The 25,164-nt window shown below is 39.5% G+C and overlaps 1 protein-coding gene across 5 annotated transcripts in view; it reads right to left on the minus strand.

The window, feature by feature from the left end:
• Positions 1-1,072: 1,072 nt before the first annotated feature.
• Positions 1,073-25,164, minus strand: part of LOC136149246 (zinc finger protein 624) — a 32,247-nt gene continuing 8,155 nt past the window's right edge. The window contains exons 1-6 of one of the 5 annotated variants that reach the window (XM_065909364.1): positions 16,732-16,818; positions 13,548-13,635; positions 11,535-11,600; positions 9,604-9,730; positions 8,517-8,612; positions 1,073-6,687 (exon numbers count right to left, since the gene is read on the minus strand). In XM_065909364.1, the coding sequence (XP_065765436.1) occupies positions 4,463-6,687; positions 8,517-8,612; positions 9,604-9,730; positions 11,535-11,600; positions 13,548-13,580 (2,547 nt within the window). In that variant the 5' untranslated portion in view covers positions 13,581-13,635; positions 16,732-16,818 and the 3' untranslated portion in view covers positions 1,073-4,462. Of the gene's footprint in view, positions 6,688-8,516; positions 8,613-9,603; positions 9,731-11,534; positions 11,601-12,980; positions 13,069-13,547; positions 13,641-16,731; positions 22,791-25,164 lie in introns of those variants that run through there. The other 4 variants (XM_065909365.1, XM_065909367.1, XM_065909368.1 and 1 more) reach the window with 4 other exon arrangements.

Here is a 25,164-nt window from a genome sequence, read left to right on the forward strand (position 1 = left end):
TCCTGTGGCCTCTTCACATGGTTGTCCCTTTGAGTGTGCACTGCTGGTGGACTCTCTGTCCATCCATGTTTCCTCTTCTCATAAGGACACCAGTCAGACTGTATTTAGAAGCCATCCTAACAGCCTCATTTTAACTTGTATGTTAGTCGCTCAGTCATGTTTGACTCAATGCGACCCCATGGACTGTAGCCCACCAGGCTTCTTCTCTGTCCATGAGCTTCTCCAGGCAAGAATACTGGAGTGGACTGCCATGCCCTCCTCCAGGGGATCTTCTGGACCCAGGGATCGAACCTGGGTCTCCTGCATTGCAGGTGGACTCTACCATCTGAGCCACAAGGAAAACCTCCTTGTGGAAAGGCAGCTTTTAACTTATCACCTCTTTAAAGGGCCTATGTCCTAAGGCAGACATTCCTGGGCACTTGGGAGTCAGGGTCTCAGCACATGAATTTGAGGGGTGAGGGACACAGTTCACTCAGTAACAATGGCTCAACATAAGACAGCTGAATTCTGAGATCTTCTTTTGAGTTAAATATTTTGCAATATCTCATGCCATGCAACTTCTGAAAAACAGTAATCTATACTCATGAGAAAATGAGTATGAAAAATGAGAATGAGAAAGGTAAATAATGCCTTAGATTATGAAAATAGTCCTGCTGCTCTAGGGTAGCAACAGAAATAATAACTGAATGTATAATTAAGTTGCATAGAGTAGAATATGAGATAATGAAGCATATTTGATTAATACAAAGAAAAGCAAGAAAGGAGAAATGGAAGAAACAAGGTAACACAAGCAGACTTACACCCAATGAGTAATTACATGAAATTAAAATGGATTACACTCAACAATTAAACTACAGAGATTGTCAGACTAGATAAAGATAAGACCCTAAATGGATGCTGCTTACAGAAGACATACTGTAAATATAAGGACACAGATTAGGTTAAAAGTAAAAAATAGGAGAAAGACATATATCGTGTATATTTGCTTTCTACTGCTGCATAACACATTAATGGAAACAGTGGCTTAAAACAACAACTGTTTATTAGCCCACAGCTCTGTGCGTCAGGAGTCCAAGCACAGTGAGGTTGGGTTCTCTGCTCAGGTCTCAAAGGCTGAAATCAAGGAGTCAGCTGGGTTGATTCTTGTCTGAAGGCTGAGGAAGAATCCATTTCTGAGCTAAATCAACTTGTTAGCAAAATTCAGCTCCTTGCAGTTACAGGACTGATGTTCCTGTTTCCTTGCTGGGCTCAGTCACAAGCTGCTCTCAGGTCCTACAGGGTGCACATTCCTGGTCATGTGGCCCCTCTGTCTTCAAGGTCAGAAATGAAGAAAGTGGCTCACACTGACTCCTCCTCATATTCCCAATCTCACTCACCAGGAGGAGCCCCACACTTCTTACTGATTTGGTCTGGCCCACTGAGGGTAATTTCACTATTCTGAGTCAATTGATTTGGGACTTCAGTTATATTTGCAAAATCCTTTCACAAAAGTACCTAGATTAGTCTTTGACTGAGTAACTGGGAACCTCTTGCATACCAGGGGCCAGAAGTTTAGGGAGCAATTTAGAATTCTGCCTAACACACCATGCAGACACAAACTGAAAGAAAACTATATCTATAATATAGAAAGATATTCTAATAACCTGCAAATAACCAGAAAGAGTTATTAATTCAAAAATCGGAGAAAGTCTTGAATGGCACTTCTCAAGAGAGGATATTCAAGAAGCCTAGATATTCAAGTAAACACCTAGAAACAGACTCAACATCAGTAGAGCATAAGGTGATACAGATCAAACTTCTAACATGATAACACTATACCCTGGAACCAGGCTCTGGCACCTTCCAGTTCATGGAACTGCTCTAGTAAAGGTGCCCTGCATTATCTGTGCCCCCAAGTCCAAAGGACATCTTTCAGTTCTAATGTCACTTTAACCTGCTGATCTTACTGCTTTGCTCTTTTCTTGGGGAGGTAAGGCAGATGGGGTGTAGGTGTGATGAGGGTTTGAAGGCAGAAAGGAACAGCCAACAGGGTTGGTATCATGTCATGCAGACTGACAATATAGTTTCTTTAAGGGTAGTATTTCAAGGTTAGACCCTCAAAACTTTCCAATCAGAAAGTGATACGTTTTGTCCAAAGACACATTTAGTAATAGTTAATAAATTTCACTATTAAAATTCAATCAAAATAGTCATTTTAACCACAATGTCAAATTCATTTTAGGGAGATAGTTCCCATCACTCACCCGAGATCCCCTTCACAACATTGTGGGAGGAAATCTGACTTTCCTTCAGTCTCCATTAAAGTGTTGCCCTACATGCCTTGTTCTTTTCAGGGGTCAGGTCCATGGTCTGTTAGGGCCTTCTGGGACCAGGATTACAGCCTCTGGGTTCCCATTTTGACTGCAGGACTCTCTTAGTATTTCCAATACTAAGTATTGGAAAGTATTTCTAATACTTTAAAATGAACTTGGGAGTCCTTGGCTGTTTCCCTCTCTATACTCCAGTAATGCAGTGTTGTGTGGAGCTATACACAGACCTTTTCACCACTGTGATCTCCTTTGGTGCCATGTTGAAAGTGGAACTTGTCCTGAGGCTTGCAAACCTTCTGGTCTATAACCTGGACACAAGTTCCAGATATTCTTGGATATATTTTGCATCTACCTGAAATTTCTATTACCTCCTCCAAATGAAACTGAGAGAGTGAGGGGTGGTGGTGAAACACTGGATAATTTCTTTGGAATTTAGGCAGCATCCAAACCAGTTCCCAAGTTCTTAAGATCCATAACCACTCCTGCCCTGCCAAGAAGTACTCAGCATCCAGGGTAATTCCTGGGACATGACAGGTGTCCACAGGAAAAAAAAAATTGGCTTCACAAAAAAATAGGTTTTCAATGTTTACATAAATATTACATGCTCACTGCAAAGAAAAACTGAAAAATATGGAAAAACAAAGAGAGGTAAAACAAACAAAACAACACTGGATTCTCAAAAAAATCTGAAATGAATGTCATTAACTTTTGGAGACCATCCCTTCATTCATGGTTATCAAATGTTTACACAAATTCATAGTTTTATACCATATACATTGCATTTACATTTTTCTGTTATCCCAGTCTTTCCCCACACTTATCTCATGCTTCTCCTTTTCCCCCTCCCTTTGAGGTAACCAATATTAACAGCTTGGTGTATATTCTTGTTACCTGTTTCCATGCTCATCTAATCACATGCACACATATACACACAAATGCATGTGATCATTGCTTTAACAAAAATGAAATTTTGTACATATACATCTCTGTAATAAACCAATTACTTACCAAAAAATTGTGGAAACACCTTTTAGTCAACTAGTGTAAATATAACTCATTTTAAAAATTACTTAATAAAAAAATCACTCTCATGTTGTTCCATGGTATGGCTATATAACAGTTAATTCACCCATTCCCCAATTCATTGGCATTCACTTTGTCTCTAGTTGGGTTTCATCCCTGTCTCTCTCTACAAATAATACTTTAACAAACATCCTTACTTATGCATATACTTTTGCACTGATGCTACTATTTCTGTGCAGCAAATTCTCAAAGTGAGACTGCTGGGTCAAAATGCTTTTAAAGTTTTACTTAAAAATCTAAAAAGTATATAGCTGGATTGCAAGTGGAAATATAAGTTGATATAACCATTTTGTATGAGTATATGGTTTACCAAACTCCACTAGCAAAACAGCTCTTAATTTTTGCCAACTCCACAAAGTGGAAGTAACATCTCATGGGTTGTTTTAATATGCACTTCCCTGAGTACTATTTATTTAGGTTCATAATATTGTCATAGGTTAATGCATTTGGAGTTGTTTTTCTATGAACAGCCATCTAGTCCAGATGGATTAAAACCTCAATGTAAAGAATAAAATTATAAAAATCTTAGAAACAAATTTAAGAGGTTATATATAACCTGGGGATTACATGGGTCCTTTTAACTGAATAAATCAGGAATATAAAAAGGAAAAGATGTTTTACTATAAAAAATTAAAGACTTACAATCTTTTACTATATCAAAAATACAAAGACAAATACTAGGTTAAGAAAAACATTTGGAACACACGTGAGAAAGGATTAATATCTCAAATACATTAAGAGCACCTCCAGATTTGTAAGAAATATAGACACGCCAATAGGAATATATATAAAAATATGTAATAATATATAATATATATAAGCAAATCATTGAAGACAACTTGTTAAATGAATAAAATATGAAATTTGGATGAAGGCTTTCATATGCCCTTTTTATTATGAATTTTCTTATAATTTCTAAGATTTAAGATGACCAACTGCTTTTCTACATTCTTATAAAGCATCTCTTCAGTGTGTATTTTCCAGTGAATTGCTCCTGGATGTTTTCCACATTCATAAAATGTACAGTTTATAAGATTCTTGTTACTGTCTGAACGATGATTTGCTGTTCTCTATATTAACTGAATTTCTCTCTGATGTGTTCTTTGATGTACAGTAAGGCTGGAGCTACTCCTAAAGGCTTTTCCACATTCACTACATTTATAGGGTTTTTCTCCAGTGTGCATCCTCAGATGCACAATAAAGTCTGAGTTAGTTCTGAAGGCTTTTCCACATTCTTCACATCTATAGGGCCTCTCCCCGGTATGAATTCTCTGGTGCAGAGTTAGCTGTGATAGAGTAATACAACCTTTCCCGCATTCCTTACACGAGTAGGGTTTTTCTCCAGTATGTGTCCTCCAATGAACTGTAAGGTATGAACCCCTCCTGAAGGCTTTTCCACAGACATCGCATTTATAGGGTTTCTCTCCACTATGGATTTTCTGATGTTCTGTAACATGTACCATCTGGCTAAATGCTTTGCCACAGTCATTACATTTAAATGGCTTCTCCCCGGTATGTGTCCTTTGATGGGTATTAAAGCCTGAGTTACTTGTGAAAACTTTCCCACATTCATTACATTTATAGGGTTTCTCTCCAGTATGCCTTCTCTGATGCACAGTAAGCTGTGATGTATTAGTGAAAGCTTTCTCACATTCATTACATTTATATGGTTTTTCTCCAGTGTGGGTCCTCTGATGTACAATAAGGTATGACTTAGTTCTGAAGCATTTTCCACAGTTGTAGCATGTGTAGGGTTTCACGCCAGTGTGAATTTTCTGGTGCTCCTTGAGATTTACCATTTTGGTAAATGCCCTCTCACAGTCAGTACATTTATATGGTTTCTCGCCAGTATGAATCCTCTGATGTACAGTTAAATGTGATTTTATTCTGAAAGATTCCCCACATTCATTACAGAGATAAGGTTTCTCCTCAGTATGAATTCGCTGATGTATAATTAGAGATGAAGAACGCATGAAGGCCTTTCCACATTCATTACACTTATAAGGTTTCTCTCCTGTATGCATCCTGTGGTGTACACTAAGGCATGAATAATTAATGAATGCTTTTCCACATTCATTACATTTATAGGGTTTTTCTCCAGTATGAATCCTCTGATGTTCTGTGAAATTTGCTATACGATTGAATGCTTTCCCACATTCATTACATTCATAGGGTTTTTCCCCAGTGTGAGTTCTGATATGTACAATAAGACTGGAATTACTTCTGTAGGCTTTTCCACATTCATTACACCTAAAGGGCTTCTCTCCAGTATGAATTCTCTGATGAACATTAAAGATTGTGGTATTCTTGAAAGATTTTCCACACTCATTGCATTTATATGGTTTCTCTTCAGTATGGGTCTTCTGATGTACACTAAGATATGACTTATTCCTAAAGGCTTTCCCACAATCATTACATTTGTAGGGTTTCTCTCCATTGTGAGTTTCCTGATGTCTTGCAAGTTTTGATTTATCACTAAAAGCTTTCCCGCATTCACTACATTTATAAGGCTTCTCTCCAGTTTGAATTCTCTGGTGTTGATTAAGGCGCGCACACTGGCTAAAAGATTTTCCACAGACATTGCATTGATAAGGTTTCTCCTTAGTATGAATTCTCTGATGCACCATAAGTGATGAAGAAGCAATGAAAGCCTTTCCACATTCACTACATTTATAGGGTTTTTCTCCACTGTGAATTTTTTTATGTTGACTAAGATAAGAAGGCTGGCTGAACATTTTCCCACATTCATTACATTCGTAAGGTTTTTCTTTAGTGTGAGTTCTCTGATGTTGAATGAGTAATGACCTATAACGGAAGGCCTTTTCACATGTACTACATTTATAGGGTTTTTCTTTATTATTGGGTTTTTTCCCTAAAGTGAGTTCTGAGGCAGGGCTTATGACTTTGCTGCCTTCTGTATCCTTGCAAATTTCCTTTCTCAGATGGGTATCTGTGATCAAATCTAAACCCTCTGTAAAATTTCCATCATGTGTTTGGTATTTGCCATGGGGTTCTTCTGCGATAACTTCTGGTTCTGGAAGAAGAGCAGATCCAAACTCAAAGCCTTTCTGAATAGTGGGGATTTTCGTGTGTTTAACTATTCTTTGGCCCACAGGACTCTGCTGACTATACTGCAGTCTCAGTATCCTGTCACCCCATTTCCATAATCCTCCCATTCCAGGGTCCCATAGACCATTCTCTGTGAGTTTCTCTACAATGGCCTCCTGTGATAAATGTTTTTTAGAAAAATCCTCTGTTGGTATAGTATTCTTGGTTGTAGGTTTGGTCTCCAACTCTGGGAGGAAATAAAGAAAAATCAAATGACTCCTATTTCAGGTTGAGGAGATTGTATTAACAGCATAACAAAAGGGAAGCTTGAGTTGATAATCAACAGGTGTCTTTAACTGCTTGCAAACTGGCCTTGTTTTCTATGAAGGAGGAGGTAGGGTTAAGTGTGGCTGATTGAGCAAAGAACCACAGCAGTAATTCAATGAGCTTTCTTCCTACTAAAAAAAATTCATTCCTGGTAACCCTTCTACGGTCCAAGTTTCTAAAATATTTCTTCCTTTTCTCATTCCTTTTAGAGTCAAATTCCTTAGAGAGCTTCTTCAAAAGCTGTAACTATTTCCTTGATTCCCATTTACTCCACAAACCAGACATTCATCCCCAACAATACTTTCCACTTGTTTTCATTATTTGTTCACTAGCTTTTCTGTGAGGGCTTTCTCTGATATTTCCTTGTCAGAATAGCTTCGTCAAGTTTTCAGATGTATCTTTTTTTTTTCTTGCTCTCAATTTAGTAGATTTAAAAAATTGTATTTATCTATTTAAGTAGAGTTGATTTATTATACAATGTTGTATTAATTACTGCTGTGCAGCAAAGTGATTCAGTTATACATACATATATTATTTTTTAAAAAATGTTCTTTTCTGTATCTTTTTACAGAACATTTATGGAAGACACTGATTTTTCAGAAAGTAGGTTGAACTAGTCAAAATTAATATAGTTGTGAATATTACAAATAACGAAAATTACTTTTATCAAGAGTAGTTTTGCAACCTTTTTATGGGTCTTAAGAAACTGACAGTTTCAAAGTTTTCTTAAACAATTATACTGGGTGGTGGTGGTCTTATAATTTATTTGTATATGTAAACTTAATATTTTACTTTTTAAAACACTTTCAAACTTCTTGAAAAATTTTAATTTATTTCCAAGTAATCACATCTAAATTAAAAAAAAATGGAATCAAAATCTGTGGTTAGTAAAATGGTTTTATGAAAAAAAAAAATGGTTTGATGATTTTAAAACTCAAGTTAAGTAGAACTTTCAATGAATTCACAGGGTAGGACAAAGGTCTGAATTCAGGGTCACCAAAAAAAGACCACTCTAGAACCCAAGGACTAAAACCCAGATAATTTAAATATCTAAATGGATTAAAGTGACAGGATTTTTTTTAGGGAAAAAGAAAAATGGAGAGAATATGACACCAGCATATATAATAAAAGAGAGTATTGAAAGGTGTTCTTTAAGTAGAAGAAAAATAATCTTAGTTAAAAGGGTAAATATTGGTTAAATAGGTAAATACTGTACTTTGATTCTCAACTGATTTATTGTTCATATTCTCAATAAGTTAAGGTCCTGGAAGAGTGGAGGGGGGTTCAGCAGGCTTGTAAGTGAAGAAAGTTAAATAATCAGTCAACAGGTTTAGCTAAAAGAAATCAGTGATGATCCTTAAGAAAGTACTTTCAGGAAAATGAAAGAAGAGATATCAGATACATAATAGTTAAACAAATGAGAAAAACATAAAGCTAACTGGAGAGGAGAGAATTGAAGAGTGAAGAAGAAATGAAAGAACAATTATGAAAATCATGTTCCCAAGAAAATAAAATAGGATGGGACGGGGACTACAAGTACAGGGCAGAGATGAGGGAGAAAGGAGAGAAAAAGGGAGAGAGGGAGAAAAGGCAGGAGGGAGGTGTAAGGAGAGAGGACGAGATGGGGAGAATCTTTTCTTCTAATACAGCTTTGAACAAAGATACCACCCAGATATTTCAAATATTCTGCTCCATCCATGACCCACTGACTTTAAATAAATCTCATCCTCCAGTTTCTTATTAACTCACCTGAAAAGGGGGTTCTTGAAATTTCTCTCACTACCACCCAAGGTCCTTTTCCATCCTCCAAATGAGATATCATGTCTGGTTTGGAAATTGCAAGCCCTGCTCAGAGAAAAACGAATAGGATTTGACTGTGCCTATGAGCAAGAACCCGGAGAAGGCAATGGCACCCCACTCCAGTACTCTTGCCTGGAAAATCCCATGGACAGAGGAGCCTGGTAGGCTGCAGTCCATGGGGTCGCTAACAGCAGGACATGACTGAGCGACTTCACTTTCACTTTTCACTTTCATGCTCTGGAGAAGGAAATGGCAACCCACTCCAGTGTTCTCGCCTGGAGAATCCCAGGGACGGGGGAGCCTGGTGGGCTGCCGTCTGTGGGGTCGCACAGCGTCAGACACGACTGAAGTGACTTAGCAGCAGCAGCATGAGCAAGAACCAGGGTCAACCGCTCTTTTATTTCCTGTGTGGAGTGGCTATGAGAAGTTCTAGAGGTGTGCTGTCCAAGGTAGCTGCCAAGAGCCACCTATGGCTATTTAACTGTGAATTTAAATTAGTTAAAATTATATACAATTTAAAATTCAGTTTTTCATTTTACTAGCCAGATTTCAAGTTCTCAGTAGTCACAGTATCTACTGCCTGTCATACTGGACAGCACAGATCCAGCAAATTCCCATCACAGGAGAACATCCTACTGTATAGCAGTGTGGTAGAGAATTACAAAGGGACCTCAAAGAAGCTCTAGACTGTAATCCTAGGTTTGGAAATAATCTGTTTAGAAAGAAAATAAACACATTTGTTCATTCTTTATAGAGGCACTGATAACTCTTACTCTGGAAATGACTGGAAAAAACTTTAGTCCTCAATTGGAGGGACTGTCAACACTCTCCAAGATTACAATGAAGTATATATTTTTTACTCTACAATTGGCAGACCATTAAGTTAAGAGCAAGAGACAGTATAACTCTTAACAATATGACTGAGATTTTAATGCTTAAATTCTAACCCAAAATTCAGTTGAGTATTTTAGAGAATCTATTATTTTCAGTAAAACTGGTCCAGTGGCAGGTACATAAGCACAGAGCTTATCCTTACCCAAGGAGACAAGATTCCTGTAATTCTCTAGCATCACGTCCTTGTGCAGGTCCCTCTGTGTAGGGTCCATCAACCTCCACTCTTCCAATGTGAAGTCTACAGCCACATCTTCAAATGTCACTGATTCCTGAAATAAATACAGAGATCCCACAGGGGACTGTACAGTTAGACCTATTAGGTAGATTAATACATACAAAACTGGGGAAGAAAACTAGCAGTTTCCACCCAAATGTTTCCTTCCTCAAAATCCTGCCTTACGTATATTATCAACTTTTTTTCAGTTCTATTCTATAAAATATGGCTTAATAAAATACATAGTTTATCATTCAGATTATAGTTATAGAATATTATAAGCTGCCTGAGAAAGAACAATAAGAAATCATGGGAACTTGAGGAGCTTTTTTGGTCAGGTTATAAAATATATTTATATGCGTCTTGTAAAAAAAAATAAAAGAATGAGCTATAACATTGTTTTAATGGTTACCTATTAGAGGAAGGAGGAAATAGAGTGAAGAGAACTAGAACAGAAGCTAAATTTCCTTGAATATTTCCTGCCTTGTAGATTTGACTTTTGATCCATACAAATACTTTATATTATTATAAAAGAAAAACTAAATTTAAAAAAGCAATTCCTAAAAATTAAAAGTAAAATGAAATCAACTGGTAGCATACACATTCATCAGAGAGGAACTATTTTGAGCATCTTTAAAACACAGTAATTTTTCTGTATATATCTTGAGAGAGATATTCTGAGGAGAAAAAGAACTGTAAAAAACAGCACATTTTCAGTAAATAATCCTATTGCTGGTGGCAGTGATGGAAATGCTAAGCTATTTTGTAACTGTTGTGTGTGTGTTAGTTGCTCAGTCATGTCTGATTCTTTTGCCACCCCATGTACTGTAGCCCGCCAGACTCCTCTGTCCATGGAATTCCCCAGCACGAATAGAGTGGGCTGCCATTTCCTACTCCAGAGTAATCTTCCCTACCCAGGGATCAAACCCAGGTCTTCTGCATTGCAGGCAGATTCTTTACCAGCCATAGCATTTACCCACATTGCGTGTGCAGTGTTGGATAAAGCAAATTAGAATACTGGTATCATTCAGAGCTAATAAATCTGCCATGGGAGAAAGAACATATAGATTCAATATCAATGAGGTTATGTATAATCTCCAGAGATTCAAAACTGAATTGGAAATATTGGTATAAACTCACAAAATAGTTTAAGCAAAATATCCCATCATACTTCCTAGCTTTGTCCACTGAAAAGGTCTAGAAATGATAACCAAAAAGGTACTTCTATGCAGTTTATACTGTGACCTCTACAGATTCCACTAAATGAAACAAGGACCTGGAACTTTCTGTAATAATTAAAAGCAAGGAAACTCTAAAAGACTACCAGGATACCTAAGACATTGGAGACAACTTAAAGAGGTTCCCACTAGCCAAAGATGGGAAGACTTGAACGTCAATAAGAACAATAACTGTGATTTCAAAAATATCTAATATATTTAAAATTATTATTTCATTATAAAACTAAAAGGATACTCATTGATCAACTTTGGAGGATTCCTGGAGACTGGTAAATAAAGAGAAAGAATCAATCCTTGCCCTTCTTTTCCTATGCAAACATCCAGTTTGCACAGTAATAAGATGGAATCAGATGATTGAAACTCTGTAGGCAAGAAGTGAAATATGCGACACAGGCTACTTTTTCATTAGGAATTATAACATGACCACCTGTCAAATTAGGGCTGCCATCACTAACAGAAAGGAAATCTGTCAAACTGATGCTACTAGCCCTGGGGTTACCACACCGATCAAACAAGATGGTATACATGGTGAACCTGCCATGGCATTGGAACATTAAGAATTAGGGCAGTAAAAGAGGAGCTGTCACTTCATTCCCCTTATGATACAATGCCAAGTGTTACCTTTACAAATTCTGGCTCTTCTGCCTGAAGGTGAAGATCTTCCTCTGGCTGGAAAACTTGAGGACTCTGAGGGGACACAGGATAAGATCACTCCATGACTGACTACCTGTTACATACAGCACAGCCTCAACAAGCACCACCAGTCCACCACAGATGTGGTATATATACACCTCTTTTACTGTTTTACTTAGGGATGAAATTAAGGTCCATGGCAACATCCAATCATAACTTTCTTTCATTTTGTTTGAGACAATGACACACACAAGACTGAGAAAGATATAACTGTATAGATTTTAAAGGCTTTAACAAATAACCTAACAAAACAAAAATAAACATATAAGGGGTCTTAGATGCCACATAATTCTTTTTCCTGAGGATGAAGTTTGCTTCTCAGAAATTATCTATCTTACTCAAGAATAATATTCAAACGTTACTAACACCATCTGCTTTCTACAGTTGGAAAATCATTACCATGCCTGGAGGTTGGAGGGCATGTCTCCGTACTCATTCAGGAAATATTTCAGGGACCTCTCACAACACTGTTTTCTTCCAAACCTTAAGACACTGTATGCCTATAAGGACCTGACTTTATAAATTAAATGAAATGTTACTATACCTTCTAGTAGTACTTACTGATTTTGGATCTCGTGCCATTTTTTAAAATTAAGGGTAACAGAACTATTTTTAAATTTCATTGAGAAAAATGTCATCTTAGTTCTTTCCTTTCAAGTTCTCACGTTAAAAATACAAATATTCAGCTTCCAGAAAATCAATGATGATGTGAGCTCAACTTCTGATAATTAGAGATGGGTTTGATCAGGCCTGTACTAGACAAATACTTTAGATCTACTAATAAAGTGAAACACTTTGATTTTCATTTTATTTTTTCAAGGATCTGTCTTAAGGACTATTTACATGTTATATATTCTTGCTATCAAGAATAAAAGATCACCACTACAGGTTATTATGAATCATTACTATAGCAAATTGTATTTGTTTGGACTACTTTCTTTCTGTCTCTCCTATTTAAAAAAGTCACTTCTAAAACACAGCTTTAATCACATTACTACCCACCTCAAACACACCCAAACACACACACATGCATATATACACTTAAATGTCTTCAGAGAAACATCAAAAGATTCAGCTTAAACATCTAAATTTCAGTCCTTTCTCAAATATCTATCTTGAATCAAACTGTTCTCTGCCTCAGAGTCTTGCCTTCTCATCTGAAGTACCCTCACAATTAATTTATGACCATTTAAATCCACTTGTAATTGGGTCAAAGCTTAAATCTAACCATCTTCCTGAGCTTTCCATGACCGATTTAGCCCATACTAATATACCATTTCTTTTCTTACATAGCACTCATCAACTTTATCATACTGCTCAACAACTATCATTCACCTAAATATATTATGTAACTGTTTCTTTTGTAAACCTTACCTCAGTAAGACTGTAAGCTCCCTACAGCCAAGCACTGTGTCTTAAACATCTTCTTTCTCTCCATGTCATCTATTAAGCTTGATCACTTCTTAATGGGTAGAAAAGAGGAGAACACTAAGAGTGGGCACAAGGGGAACAGTCCCTATGAATTAAGGTATGGGTATGTATGCATATGTGTACATATATTCTTTTTTCAAAGTTTCCTAAACAAAATTTTCCAATTGGAAAATACTCCATTCTACCATCACATAAATAACTGAAATTTCCTGGAAACAATACAAAGTTAACATCATAAGTAAATTTCCCAGACTTCCTATCATATCTCAAGATTGTGCACATATTGTTTCCAAGATCTGGTGTCTTGATATTTGTTTCAATATGCATAGTGAATCTCCCTATAGATTACAAGCTTTACTATGATGAACCCAATTTTCATGGATCAAACAATTTGATTCAGTTACCAAAAAGGGTATGGGTGAGGTAGAGAAGTCACACAACTTTGGGACAAGTAGGCGTGCTCTCAAACCAGGACAACAGGTCATATCAGAGGAGGTTTTCCCAACTTACCAGAGGTCCAACTGAAAAAACTACAGCAGCCATAATCTCTTCCTCTGGGTTCCCCTCTCTGGAAAAAGGGAGTCCTGCAAAGACAAATCTAAGAAAGAGAAATAAGCCATGAAAACCAATCTTGGGAATCTCAGATGTACTAAGGTGAAATCTTGACATTAAAAGTAAGTATGACCTCTCTAAAAATTACAAGTTAACCCCCAATATCAGTGAGGGAATACTATTCTTACTAGTGTAGCTCTTAATACTACTAAATGCAGTCACAGTTAGCAGATCAAACATGGTACAAGAAGCTTTTAAACTACTTTCTCAATGACCTTCACATCATCCAATGGAAACTACATTCCCATTTCACGTATGAGAAAATTGAGGCTTAGAAAAATTAAACCATTTTACACAATGCCGTGTAGGATTCCAAATCAATCTAATTATAATGCCCACACTTTTCCCATTACATCAACTTGCTGTGTGCTGTGAAAGAAAACAATTCAATCTTTCCTTGCTACAATCACTTTCTCACCTAACAATGAAATAACCTAATAATCTCTTTTTTCCTGTCTTTCCTGTGAAGAGTCAATTTGCTAACAGTTTCACAGACCTCAGCTTCATTTAAAGAGAACACCACAACTCCAAACTTAAAAGATATTAGAAACCTTGACATGCCTCTCTCAATCTCACATTCAAATAGATCTTTTATCTATCCTTTCTATATCAGGCAAAACCAAACAATAAGGAGCAGGATAGTAGTAAGGATATAAGACAAAGTGGAATCCAGTACACAAAGCACTGAGCAGTAGTCCTCTTATACTGAAAATGTTATATGCCTAATAAAGGCTTTACACTGTGGAGAAGCAAAGTGGCAGAGATCTTGTTCAGATACCCGAGGCACCGATTCTGCTTTTTGTCTTTGGTTAAAGATATGGCCTTGTTATGTTGAGCTTGGTTTGAAAACAAGAGCTTGAGGTTTGAAAACATTCTCTTAACAAGTGCATAGTTGTGGAATGATGCTGCAAGGCATATAAGAGGGCAGTAGCACAGAGAGAATTGATCTTTCCATATCTTGTGAAATTCTACTTTTGAATAAGAGCTTCCTGGACAGTTTGACATTCTTACCACTCAGCAGAGCTTTGGAGGCCCAAAGGGATCTATGTTGAATTATGGTGACTCTGTCCCTCCTTTATATGTATAATATACTTCCACTAAGAATCCACATCTGAGACTTCCCTGGTGGCTCAGTGGTAAAGAATCTACTTGCCAATGCACGAGACATGGGTTTGATTCCTGATCCAGGAAGATGCCACATGTCACGGACAAACTAAGCCTGTGCGCCACAACTAAGCCTGTCTTCTAGAGCCCGAGAGCCCTGGAGCCTGTGCTCTGCAACAAGAAGCCACCACAGTCAGGTGCCTATGACCCACAACCAGAGAGTAGCCCCTGCTCACCACACTAGAGCAAAGCTCACACAGCAATGAAGATCCAGCAGAGCCAAAAATAAATAATAAGCCAACTTTAAAAAAAAGTCTGTTGTGTGTCTATACACTAATAATGAACTACCACAGAGAAATTTAAGAATCAATTTCATTTACAATTGCTTAAAAAAGAAATACTTAGGAATAAATTTAACCAAGAAAGTGATAAACCTGCTTACATTGAAAACTTGAAGACATTAAGTGGAAAGATGTTCCATGCTCAAAGCCTGGAAGAATTATTGTTGCTAAAAATGTCCATACTACTTAAAGTAATCTATAGATTCGATTCAAAATCCATCAAAATTCCCAAGGCATTTTTCACAGAATTGAGACAAATAATACTAAAATTTGTATAGAACCACAAAAGATCCCAAATTGCCAAAGCAAGTTTGAGAAATAACAAGGCTGGAGGTATCATGCTTCCTGATTTCAAACTATGTCACTAAGCTATAGTAATGAAAACAGTATGATATTGGGAAAGATACAGACTAATGGAAAAGAATAGAGTACAGAATTAAACCCACACATAAATGGGCAATTAATTACAACAAAGGAGCCAAGAATATACAACAGGGAAAGAACAGTCTCTTCAAAAAATAGTGTTGGGAAAACTGGACAGTGACCTGCAAAAGCATGAAACTGGACTACTAACTTACACCACACAAAAATATTAAGTCTAAGTGAATTAGGTACCATTGGATCTCACTTAAATGTGGAATCTAAAAACAAAACAAAACACCCTAGACTGCCAGATACAGAGAACAGATTGATGGTTTGGGGGGGTGGGGGTGGGATTGGTAGCTGCGAAGCTGGTGAAGGTGGTCAAAAGGTACAAACTTCCAGGTACAAAATAAGTAAGTCCAAGGGACTTCCCTGGCGATCCAGTGATTAAGACACAGCACTTCCGATGCAGGGGTACGGGTTCCAACCCTGGTTGGGGAACTAAGATCCTACAAGCTGCATGGAACGGCCAAAAAAATTAAATAAATAAATAAAATAAAATAAGCAACCAGGGCTGCAACGCACAGCACCAAGACTAGAGTTAATACTACTGCGTTCTGGGAATTCTCTGGGATCCAGTAGTTAGAACTCCGGGCTTCCACTACCCTGGCCCAGGTCAAGCTCTGGTTGGGGAACTAAGGTCCTCCAAGTTTAACTAAGCTCCGGGAGTTGGTGATGGACAGGGAGGCCTGGCGTGCTGCAGTCCATGGGGTCGCAAAGAGTCGGACACGACTGAGCGACTGAACTGAACTGAAGTTGCCCCAGCAACAAAAACAAACACCCAAAAAACCTGTGCTACGTATCTGGAAGTTGCGCCGGCAGGAAAAGCTGCCTCCGCTTCCCAAAGGCAGGAGGGGGACACCTGTCAGGTTCCCGCTATCGAATCCCAGTCCCTCTATACTGCCAAAGCCAGGGCGGAGAGATTCTCCTTCCTCCAACCCGTCTGCTCCCCTCAACGCCCTTCTCGCCCCCGTCTTCCTCAGTCCAGGCGTGGTCCCAGGGTCCAGCCGCGCCCCCGCCCAGCCCGGCTCCCTCTCCCAGAGCCTCCAGGACGCCGCCTTCTGAGGTAGCCCGACCCTGGCAGCCTCTGAGGTGGGCGGGTCAGCTCCAGGCCCGAGGCCTCACCGGAAGCGGCTCCGCCCCCGATGCCGCCTGGAGCCGAGAGCCGAGGGAGGGGTGAGGGGGACCCGGCCGGGCGCCAGGGCAACTAGTACCTGGCGGCCACCTGAGGACAAGGCGCTCTCAGAGCAGGGCGTGAGCGCTTCCAGCAATGGCGCCGGCGGCGGGAGCGACCGCGGACGGCAGTGCGCCTGCGCAGCCGGCGGGGACCACGGCGCCCAGAATCCTCCGCGCCGCCGCCCTGCTCTTGCATCTCCTCTCTGCTTTGGTCCGGGAGTTTGTGGACCTAAGAAGGTCCACATCGTAGGCAGTTTGTGGACCTAAGAAGTTTGGTCAGATTGAAACATCACGACTGTGTGTCGAGCACTAAAACTAGTGATACAAAGAATGATATAGCCCTTGCCTCTGAGCACTTCCATTTGACTAAAGAAATAAAGCCATTGAGAGAACAGAGTGTGTGAGTCGCTGTCATGTCAGACTCTTGCGACCCCATGGACTGTAGCCTAACAGGCTCCCCTGTCCATGGGATTCTCTTGGCAAGAATGCTGGAGTGGGGTTGCCGTGTCCTCCACCAGGGGATTCCCAACTCAGGGATGGAAACTAGGTTTCCTGTATGGCAGGCAGACTACCATCTGAGCCACAAGGGAAGCTTCATGCAACTAATTAAAGCCCCAGACGCGCGCGGGGGTTGAGGGTTAGGGGTGGGGGAATTGGGTATTGCGTGTCCACCTGTATCTGCCTCATTCAGTTTCTTGGTCGAAAAATCATGCCTTCATTTTAATTTCTGGATCTTTGAATTTTTCCTTGGCCCATCCTAATAATAAATGTTGACATTATTTAAAGCACGTTTTCTTTCCTTTGCTTCAGTTCCACAATCCTCAAGGTTTCTCGGGCAGCTTCCCTCAATGGTGAGACTGTTAACTCTAATACCATCCCCCCCAGCCCCCCGCCCACTTTCCCCCCAAACAGTTTCTGGCATCTTAGCTCCCCGACCAGGGCTTGAACCCTGGGCCAACGGTACTTAATCTTGGAGTCCTTCTGGTGACTGTTTTCCATGAAATGAAAATAAGATTGCAAACTCTTATTATACTTTGTATTATTTACCTTAATTACAAAATGTATTCAAGTGCATTATTTGAAGTATAACATACAGCAGAAAGGACAGAAATCATAACTCTACTGCTTAGTGACTTATTACAAAGTGACCACACCTTTGTAACTACAACACAGTGTAAGAAAATAGAATAAAACTAGCAACTCAGAGGCTCCTCTCCTCGACCTCCATAAACACTACCCATTCTGTCCTGCCAAAGCTAAGGATCATCTAGTTTTCAACCCCACAGATTAGCATCCCGTGTGTTATAAATGTGTGCATTTAGTATGTATGGATTATTCTGTGTCTGGCCCAACAAGGTATTTAGCTTAGTTTTAATTGTACTCTTTATATGAAGTCCTTCCCTCCCTGGTCTCCCCATCACTCCTAAGTGAGGGATGTACTTGGCCTGAGCACCACTTGGTAGGAATAATCTTCCTTGGCTCTTTCACCTTCTCTGGGATAGAGGTTATTAATCCCAGTTTAACAATTAGAAATGCAATCAGTTTCCTGAAGTGGAGATATTTTATAGTTGGTTTTTCTTTAGTTCTCAAAACATGCTAAAATGAGAATTTAAAAGTATTTTACAAAAGTTTCTGACAACAAATATACAAACGATATCTTTATTGACAGTAGGCCAATAAGAACAATCAAATTTAGTTTACAGATAATCAAAAACATTTGAAAAGCAGGACACTAAAACTTCCAAGATTCCTGTGGGAGTACAAACACGCAGTCAGATTAAACTCTTAAGCATAAAAGGAACAAATACTGATATGAAAAGGGCCAGAGCTCTTAGTAAAACTAGCTTAGACTAAGTCCCTTGACCTAAACTGCAGTTAGAAGACATACGGGACAGCTCCTGGTTATGTGATTCTTAGAAGGAAAAAAGGCAGATTCCATGAGGTCTCCAGGAGGCTTTGTGGGATGGAACAAGAGCAGAGAGCTGTGAAGCCCTTCTCCACTCATGTGCAGGGCGGTCAACTCCAGATCAATAAACAAAGGGTGTGGAAAACACACTAAGTACTTCTAATTGATGCTCAGCCACTTGTTAATAGATGGAATGTTTGTGTCCCCACTGCACCCCCCAATTCACCTTGAAACCTAATCCCCAAAGTGCTGGTATTTGGAAGTGGGACCTTTGGGAGGTGATGAGGTCATGAGGGGAGTCCTCACAAACATGCCCTCATGAAAGAGGCCCCAGAGACCTCCCCAGCCCTTCCACCATGGGAGGACACAGCAAACAGATGGCCATCTATGGACCAGGAAGGGGCCTCATCCGACATTCTACCAGGGTCTTGATCCTGGACTTTCCAGTCTCCAGAACTGTGAGACAGTTGTTTATAAACAAACCACTTAGTGACATTTCATTACAGCAGACTAAACTGACTCACCACTTCATTAAAATGTTGTCAATCCTTCCTTGAATAGCACAGGTTTGAACTTCACAGGTCCACTTACATGTGTGTTTTTAATAAATACAACCTGCCCTCTTTATTTTGTTTTGCATTAGCAGATTCAACCAACCGTGGATGCAAATTTCCATCCATGGTTGGTTGAATATGAGAATGCGAAAGCCTCAGAAACAGAGGGCCAACTGTACTACATCATTTTCTGTAAGCACCCATGGATTTTAGTTTATGTGGGGGCTCCTGGAAACTAATGAGAGGAAAGAGTAATTGTGTGCTAGATTCTCTACCTGCAGTCTTACCCTCTCAACAGCCTTGAGAGATGACCTGTTCCCATTTTACAGATAAGACTGGGGCTCAGAAAGTAGCTTTTCAAAGTCACATAATTGCCAAGTGGAGGTGGTAGGATTCAAACCCACTAATCTTGTGTCAGCCAAGTATTGGCCACCAAATGATGAACGAACTTCTTCACACTCAAACACCTGGAATGTTGAGAAACAGCAAGTGTTTCAGGCTTTTTCGGACATGAAATCTCTGCCTTAACTACTTAATTCCACTATTTTAGTACAAAAACAGCTACACATAACATGTAAATAATGTGAGGCCCAGTTCCAATTAAACACTATTTACCGAAATAGGTGGTGGGTCCAGGCCAGTTTGTCAATTCCTGCTTCAGGTTGTTAGTATCAAGTAATAAGTATCTGAGTATCAAGTGATAAGAGGGCTGAGCTCCTTTTTATGTCAGCCATTCTCCTAGTTTCATCTCTCAAGAGTTCCACCTCTTTAAAAGATTTTTTTAAAAAATTGTTTTCAAAGCCTGTCCTTAGTCCTTTACACTCTATTTCCTATTGTTTTGGTTACCATTATTGCTGGCTTTAGACCTGACCTTGATTTCTATTACCCCCACTTTAAACTCTTCTTCTCCTTTCCCTCAATGATAGAACTAAGGTATATGGAGGAACGATGAGAACTGTAAGGAGTAAATGTGGAGGGGAAAAGCATGGGCTGGCTGTTGAGTGTTCATCAAGGACAAGATTTAGAAGAGGAAATCTGCAACTGTTTCCTCTCTCTTTTCTATAATCTTCTTTTCACAGTCTGTTAGTCTCTGTAACAATAAAATAAAGTCTATAACAAGACATTTGTGTGGTGCCCTGCTAAATATTTATTTGAACTCTTGCTTTTGTGTTTCCATCCCACTACAAGGTCTTTGGTCACCCATGTAACTTATGTCAAGATCAGTGTGGCTCTGTGCCTTTTCTACCTTCTCCAGGGCTCTGGGATACAACAAAGACCAATACACAGGAGAACGATGACAAAAAATGTGCATAATGTGAGGTCTGAGGATATATTTCTTGTGCCTCGGAGCTGCTCCAGGTCTTCTTCTTGCCTAGGACTCTAAATGGAACAGCACAGTGAATCAGTCAACTTTCTAGACTCTCCATATCCCAGGGGCTTTTTCTAAGTGACAAAACTTACTTTACACAGAGCAGAATGAGGTAAAGGAGTGAAATCTCCCTAATTCTGTAGTTACAGAAAACCAAGGATTTATTCAATGTCAAAGATAAGGAAAGAGGGACCTGAAAAAAACTATAGTTAAGGTTCCAACTCTTTCCCTATCTCAAGGTCACTTCCAAGGAAGTGTGAAGTGAGGATGTACCCAGCAGAGGGGTAATAATCATCTAAGTGTCAGCCTAATCCATGTAGGCGTAACTCAGACCCCATTTGTTCATCAATTGAGACAGCAGCCTTCGGGGCTGGGAGGGAAGCCAGAGTGTATTTCAACTCTAATCTTTAAATTTTTATAGTTAATGTAAAAGAAACGCCATTTTCCAGATAGCTGGGTGTCCACTTTGGATTTGAAAATAAACAGCTCTGTGTCTTCCTGATAAGTGAGGATATGAACCCTCAGGCTTACCTACAAGATAAGGATGTCCTTACACAGTGAGATGCAGTAACAGGCTTTGGTGTGACAAAGAAGGGGAACTGGACTTCACAATGACTGTATTGCTACCCACTCCCAAGGACTTTCTGAATTTCTACAAAAGAGCATTATGGGGAGTGGGATGGTGGTTTAGGGATCAACCTTTGAGATTTCTGGCTGGAAGCATTCAGAATGATCAAATCAATGGATAGAAAAAACATTATTTATGGCTCAAAACTATTGTATTATGTGAGTAGAATTAGATGCACACAGAACTGTTTCTCAGGCAGCATTTTTTGGGTCTTCTTCCTAAACCATTCAGGTATTTAACACAGCAATAACACCAACTTACATTCCTTTGCACTCAAGTCATTTTTCAGGGCTGCTCTTCCATGTGAATCCTCTGATGTCTGATGAGGGATGAACTGCACTTAAAGCTCTTCCCACACTCGTTACACCTGTAGGGTTTCTCCCCAGTATGAGTTCTCTGGTGTTGAATAAGGGCTGATGAATGAATGAAGGCTTTGCTGCACTCGTTACATTTGTATGGTTTCTTGCCAATATGAATTCTTTGATGTTTAGCGAAATTGGAACTCCGGCTGAAGGTTTTCCCACACTCGTGACACTCGTAGGGTTTCTCTCCCGTGTGAATCCTCTGATGCTGGACAAGATGTGTGCTCTGACTGAAGGTCTTCCCACATTCGCTGCACTCATAGGGTTTTTCTCCGGTGTGAACCCTCTGATGCTTGGTAAGTGATGAGCAGTGGCTAAAGGCTTTCCCACACTCCTGGCATTTGTAAGGTTTCTCTCCAGTGTGAGTTCTTTGATGTTTAATGAGGGCTGAGGAATGAATGAAGGCTTTATCACACTCGTTACATTCATAGGGCTTCACCCCTGTGTGGATCAGCTGGTGCTGCACAAGGTGGGTGCTTCGATTAAAGCCTTTCCCACACTCGCCGCACTCATATGGTCTCTCTCCGATGTGAATCCTCTGATGAATGGCAAGGGATGCGCTTTCGGTGAAGGCTTTTTTGCACTCACTGCACTCGAAGAGAATTCTTGTGTGAGTTCTCTGATGTTTGGTTAAATTAGCCCTGTGGCTGAAAGATTTCCCACAGTCTGCACAGCTGTAGGGCTTCTCCCCTGTATGGACCCTCTGGTGTCGAATGAGCACTGAGTGGTAAGTGAAGAGTTCACCACAGTCATTGCATTTATGAGGTTTCTTTTCTTTATAGGTCCTCTGCTTTTTCATTAAGGTAGATTTCTGTTTCAGTCTTTTTTCGAGGGTGTGGAAGGCATAGGGTCCTTTGGGAACTCTGTCTTGAGTGAGAAGGACTGACTTCTGGCCTAGGTTTCTCCAGTAAACATCATGCTCAGGGGTTCTCTCTTCTGGGAGTGAATTCAAGTGGGTGAACATTTCTCTCCAGTGTCTCTCCTGACTTCCCTGCTGATTCTCCAACCACGCTTCACAGTCGAGAGTTGTTTCTGTGCTGGAGTCACAGACACTGTCCCTTGTCAGCCTGTCTATGACTGCAACCCGGCATGATTCTTCTTTGGAAAAATCGTGCACTGAAGTTGAATCCTTGCTTCTGGGACTAGTCTCCGAGTCTGAAAGAAATTGGAAATGCAAATTTCCTTCGTCCTCTGAGTTTGACAAAATGGCAGTTCTGTAACAGGTCAGAGTTAATGAAGGTGAAAAGCATGGCTTCAATGAGGAAGTAAATTTGACTCCTGGAAGATGATTTGCAAAGAGAAGCAAATGGAGGGGAACGAATGTACAGAGTATGCAGATAAATCAGTACACCATCTGACCCAGAAGGCAGAATAGGGCAAAAGATGACCAGAAAGACAAGAGGAAGGATGGAGAAGAAGTGCTACATTGCTGGATGAGCAGGAAATGAGTATCCCAGATCAGGACAGGGGAGGAACAACCTCTCACAGAACATCAAGTGCTGTCTATCATAAACAGCCAGGCAGTCACCACCTTGGTGCAGGCACAGTGATGACTTCTAAGTTTCCAGACACCCAGCCCTATTCAATCCTACTATGCACTCCATTTTCAGTTTAAAATATCCCCTAAGAACGCGTTTATAATGTCCCCATTCAAAAATCTAAGACCTCCCTAAGATATAATGGCAAATATATTAAATTATACCTGCACAAGGCTAAACATTACAACACTAACTGAGGTAGCAAAACTGGTAACATCTCAAATATTCTATAGAGAACTGATTAAATTATGGTGTACACACACAATGGAGTATGTGCAACTTAAAAAAATAGGAGAATGATCACTACATAATTGCTAGGAGGTGATCTTCAGGATACATTAAATAGACTTAAAAAACCCCAGCAAACTGGAAAGAAGTGTGTTGTGTTTGGTTTGCTACTTTGAGAGATATAGATATTATCGACATATTTGGTTACATTTTCCAAAATCAAGGACAGATACATGAAATACTAATAAATAAGATTACCTACATTACCTACAGAAAGAGCACCAGAATACAAGACAGCAGGGACAGTAGCCAACCTCTCTGAATATATCTACTATATATCTATTAGAATTTTTGTGTTCAATATGAAATTATAAAGCTAAGATAATTTATAAAGAGTATAGTTCCAAAGAATAAATAAATAGTTCAGTGAAATCCATTTGACTAGATAAATTCTTGGTTGCCTAAAAAAAAGGTATGGTAGGAAAAAAGTCTGGTAGCTTGATAGGTGGACTTCCCAGGTGGCTCAGTGGTGAAGAATCTGTCTGAAATGAAGGAGACACGGGTTCAATCCCTGGGTTGGGAAGATCTCCTGGAGGAGTAAATGGCAACCCACTCCAGTATTCTTGCCTGAGAAAGCCCACGGACAGAGAAGCCTGGTGGGTTAATGGGGTCGCAAAAGAGATACAATTTAGCAACTAAACAACAACAAACAACAGAAAATGAAACAGAAGAGCAATTTCAGAAACAGTCAAGTATAAAAAGGAATTAAGGATAATACAAAGGTGGAATTTCAGTCAGTGAACTAAAGATAATTGGTTTTTAAAGCAAATGGTCCTGTGACTTATTAAACACTCAGAAGACAAGTTAGACCTGTCCCTCATTCCACACAGCCAGATGAACTCTGTTCATTTATCTACTCGTCTATCCGTTCATTCAGTGATTATCTATTGGATATGCTAAGCTCTGGGGAAAAACAAACAGTCCCTATGTACACAAGGGGAGAAAAAAATTTAGTCTGACATCCATGAATACATATAAAAAATGCACCGTGGTAAGAAATAAAAGGCAAATGATGCTGTGAAAGATTATAAGGGGAATCCAGGGGGGTGGGGGGGGGGTGGGGTCCTCCCTGAGAAGGTAAATCACTGAGCTGAAATCCAAGTGGGGCTGGGGTCCGGGTGAGTGTTCCAGGTAACAGGTACAGATGCACAAGTGAGCCTTCTAGGTAGAGGAAATGATATGTACAGAAGCCCCAAGGTGAGAGGCAGTACTTAGGAAGAGCAGAGCAGTTAAGAACATGGACTCTGAAATCAGAACGCGTGAATTTAAAACCAGCTCTGCCACTTCCAGCCATGTGACCTGGCCCAAGTTATTTAACTTTTCTACTTTAGCTTCCTTATCTGTAAGATGGAGCAAAAACAGTACCTGCTTCACGAAGAATAAAAACAACACCTACCTCAAGGAACATTAAATGAGGATATTTATAAAACACTGAGGACCCTGATACAGCATAAGTGCTATGTAAGTTGTTTGTAAAATATAAATTGATGTAAGGCTAGTACGGGCAGTGATTTCAAAGTGTGGTCTGTGGACCTCTGGGAGTCTCTAGGTTCAAAACTGTTTTCAAAATAATACTTGGATCTTATTGGCCTTTTTCATTGTCTTGACGTCTGCATTTATGTTGCAAAAGTAATGGTGGTGAAACTGCCCACAACTTATTTACAAATCAGGACAAAACACCAGGTGTACTAGTAGCTGTTACATTTTCCCCTGCTGTGTACTCTCAGTTAAGCAAAAAAAAAAGAAAAAAAAAAGCCAGTTTCACCTAAAAATGTCTGTGGAAACAACAGGAAACATTATTAATTTATTAAATTAATTTTAATTTA

The sequence above is a fragment of the Muntiacus reevesi genome, chromosome 18, assembly GCF_963930625.1.
Source record: "Muntiacus reevesi chromosome 18, mMunRee1.1, whole genome shotgun sequence".
NCBI lineage: Eukaryota > Metazoa > Chordata > Mammalia > Artiodactyla > Cervidae > Muntiacus > Muntiacus reevesi.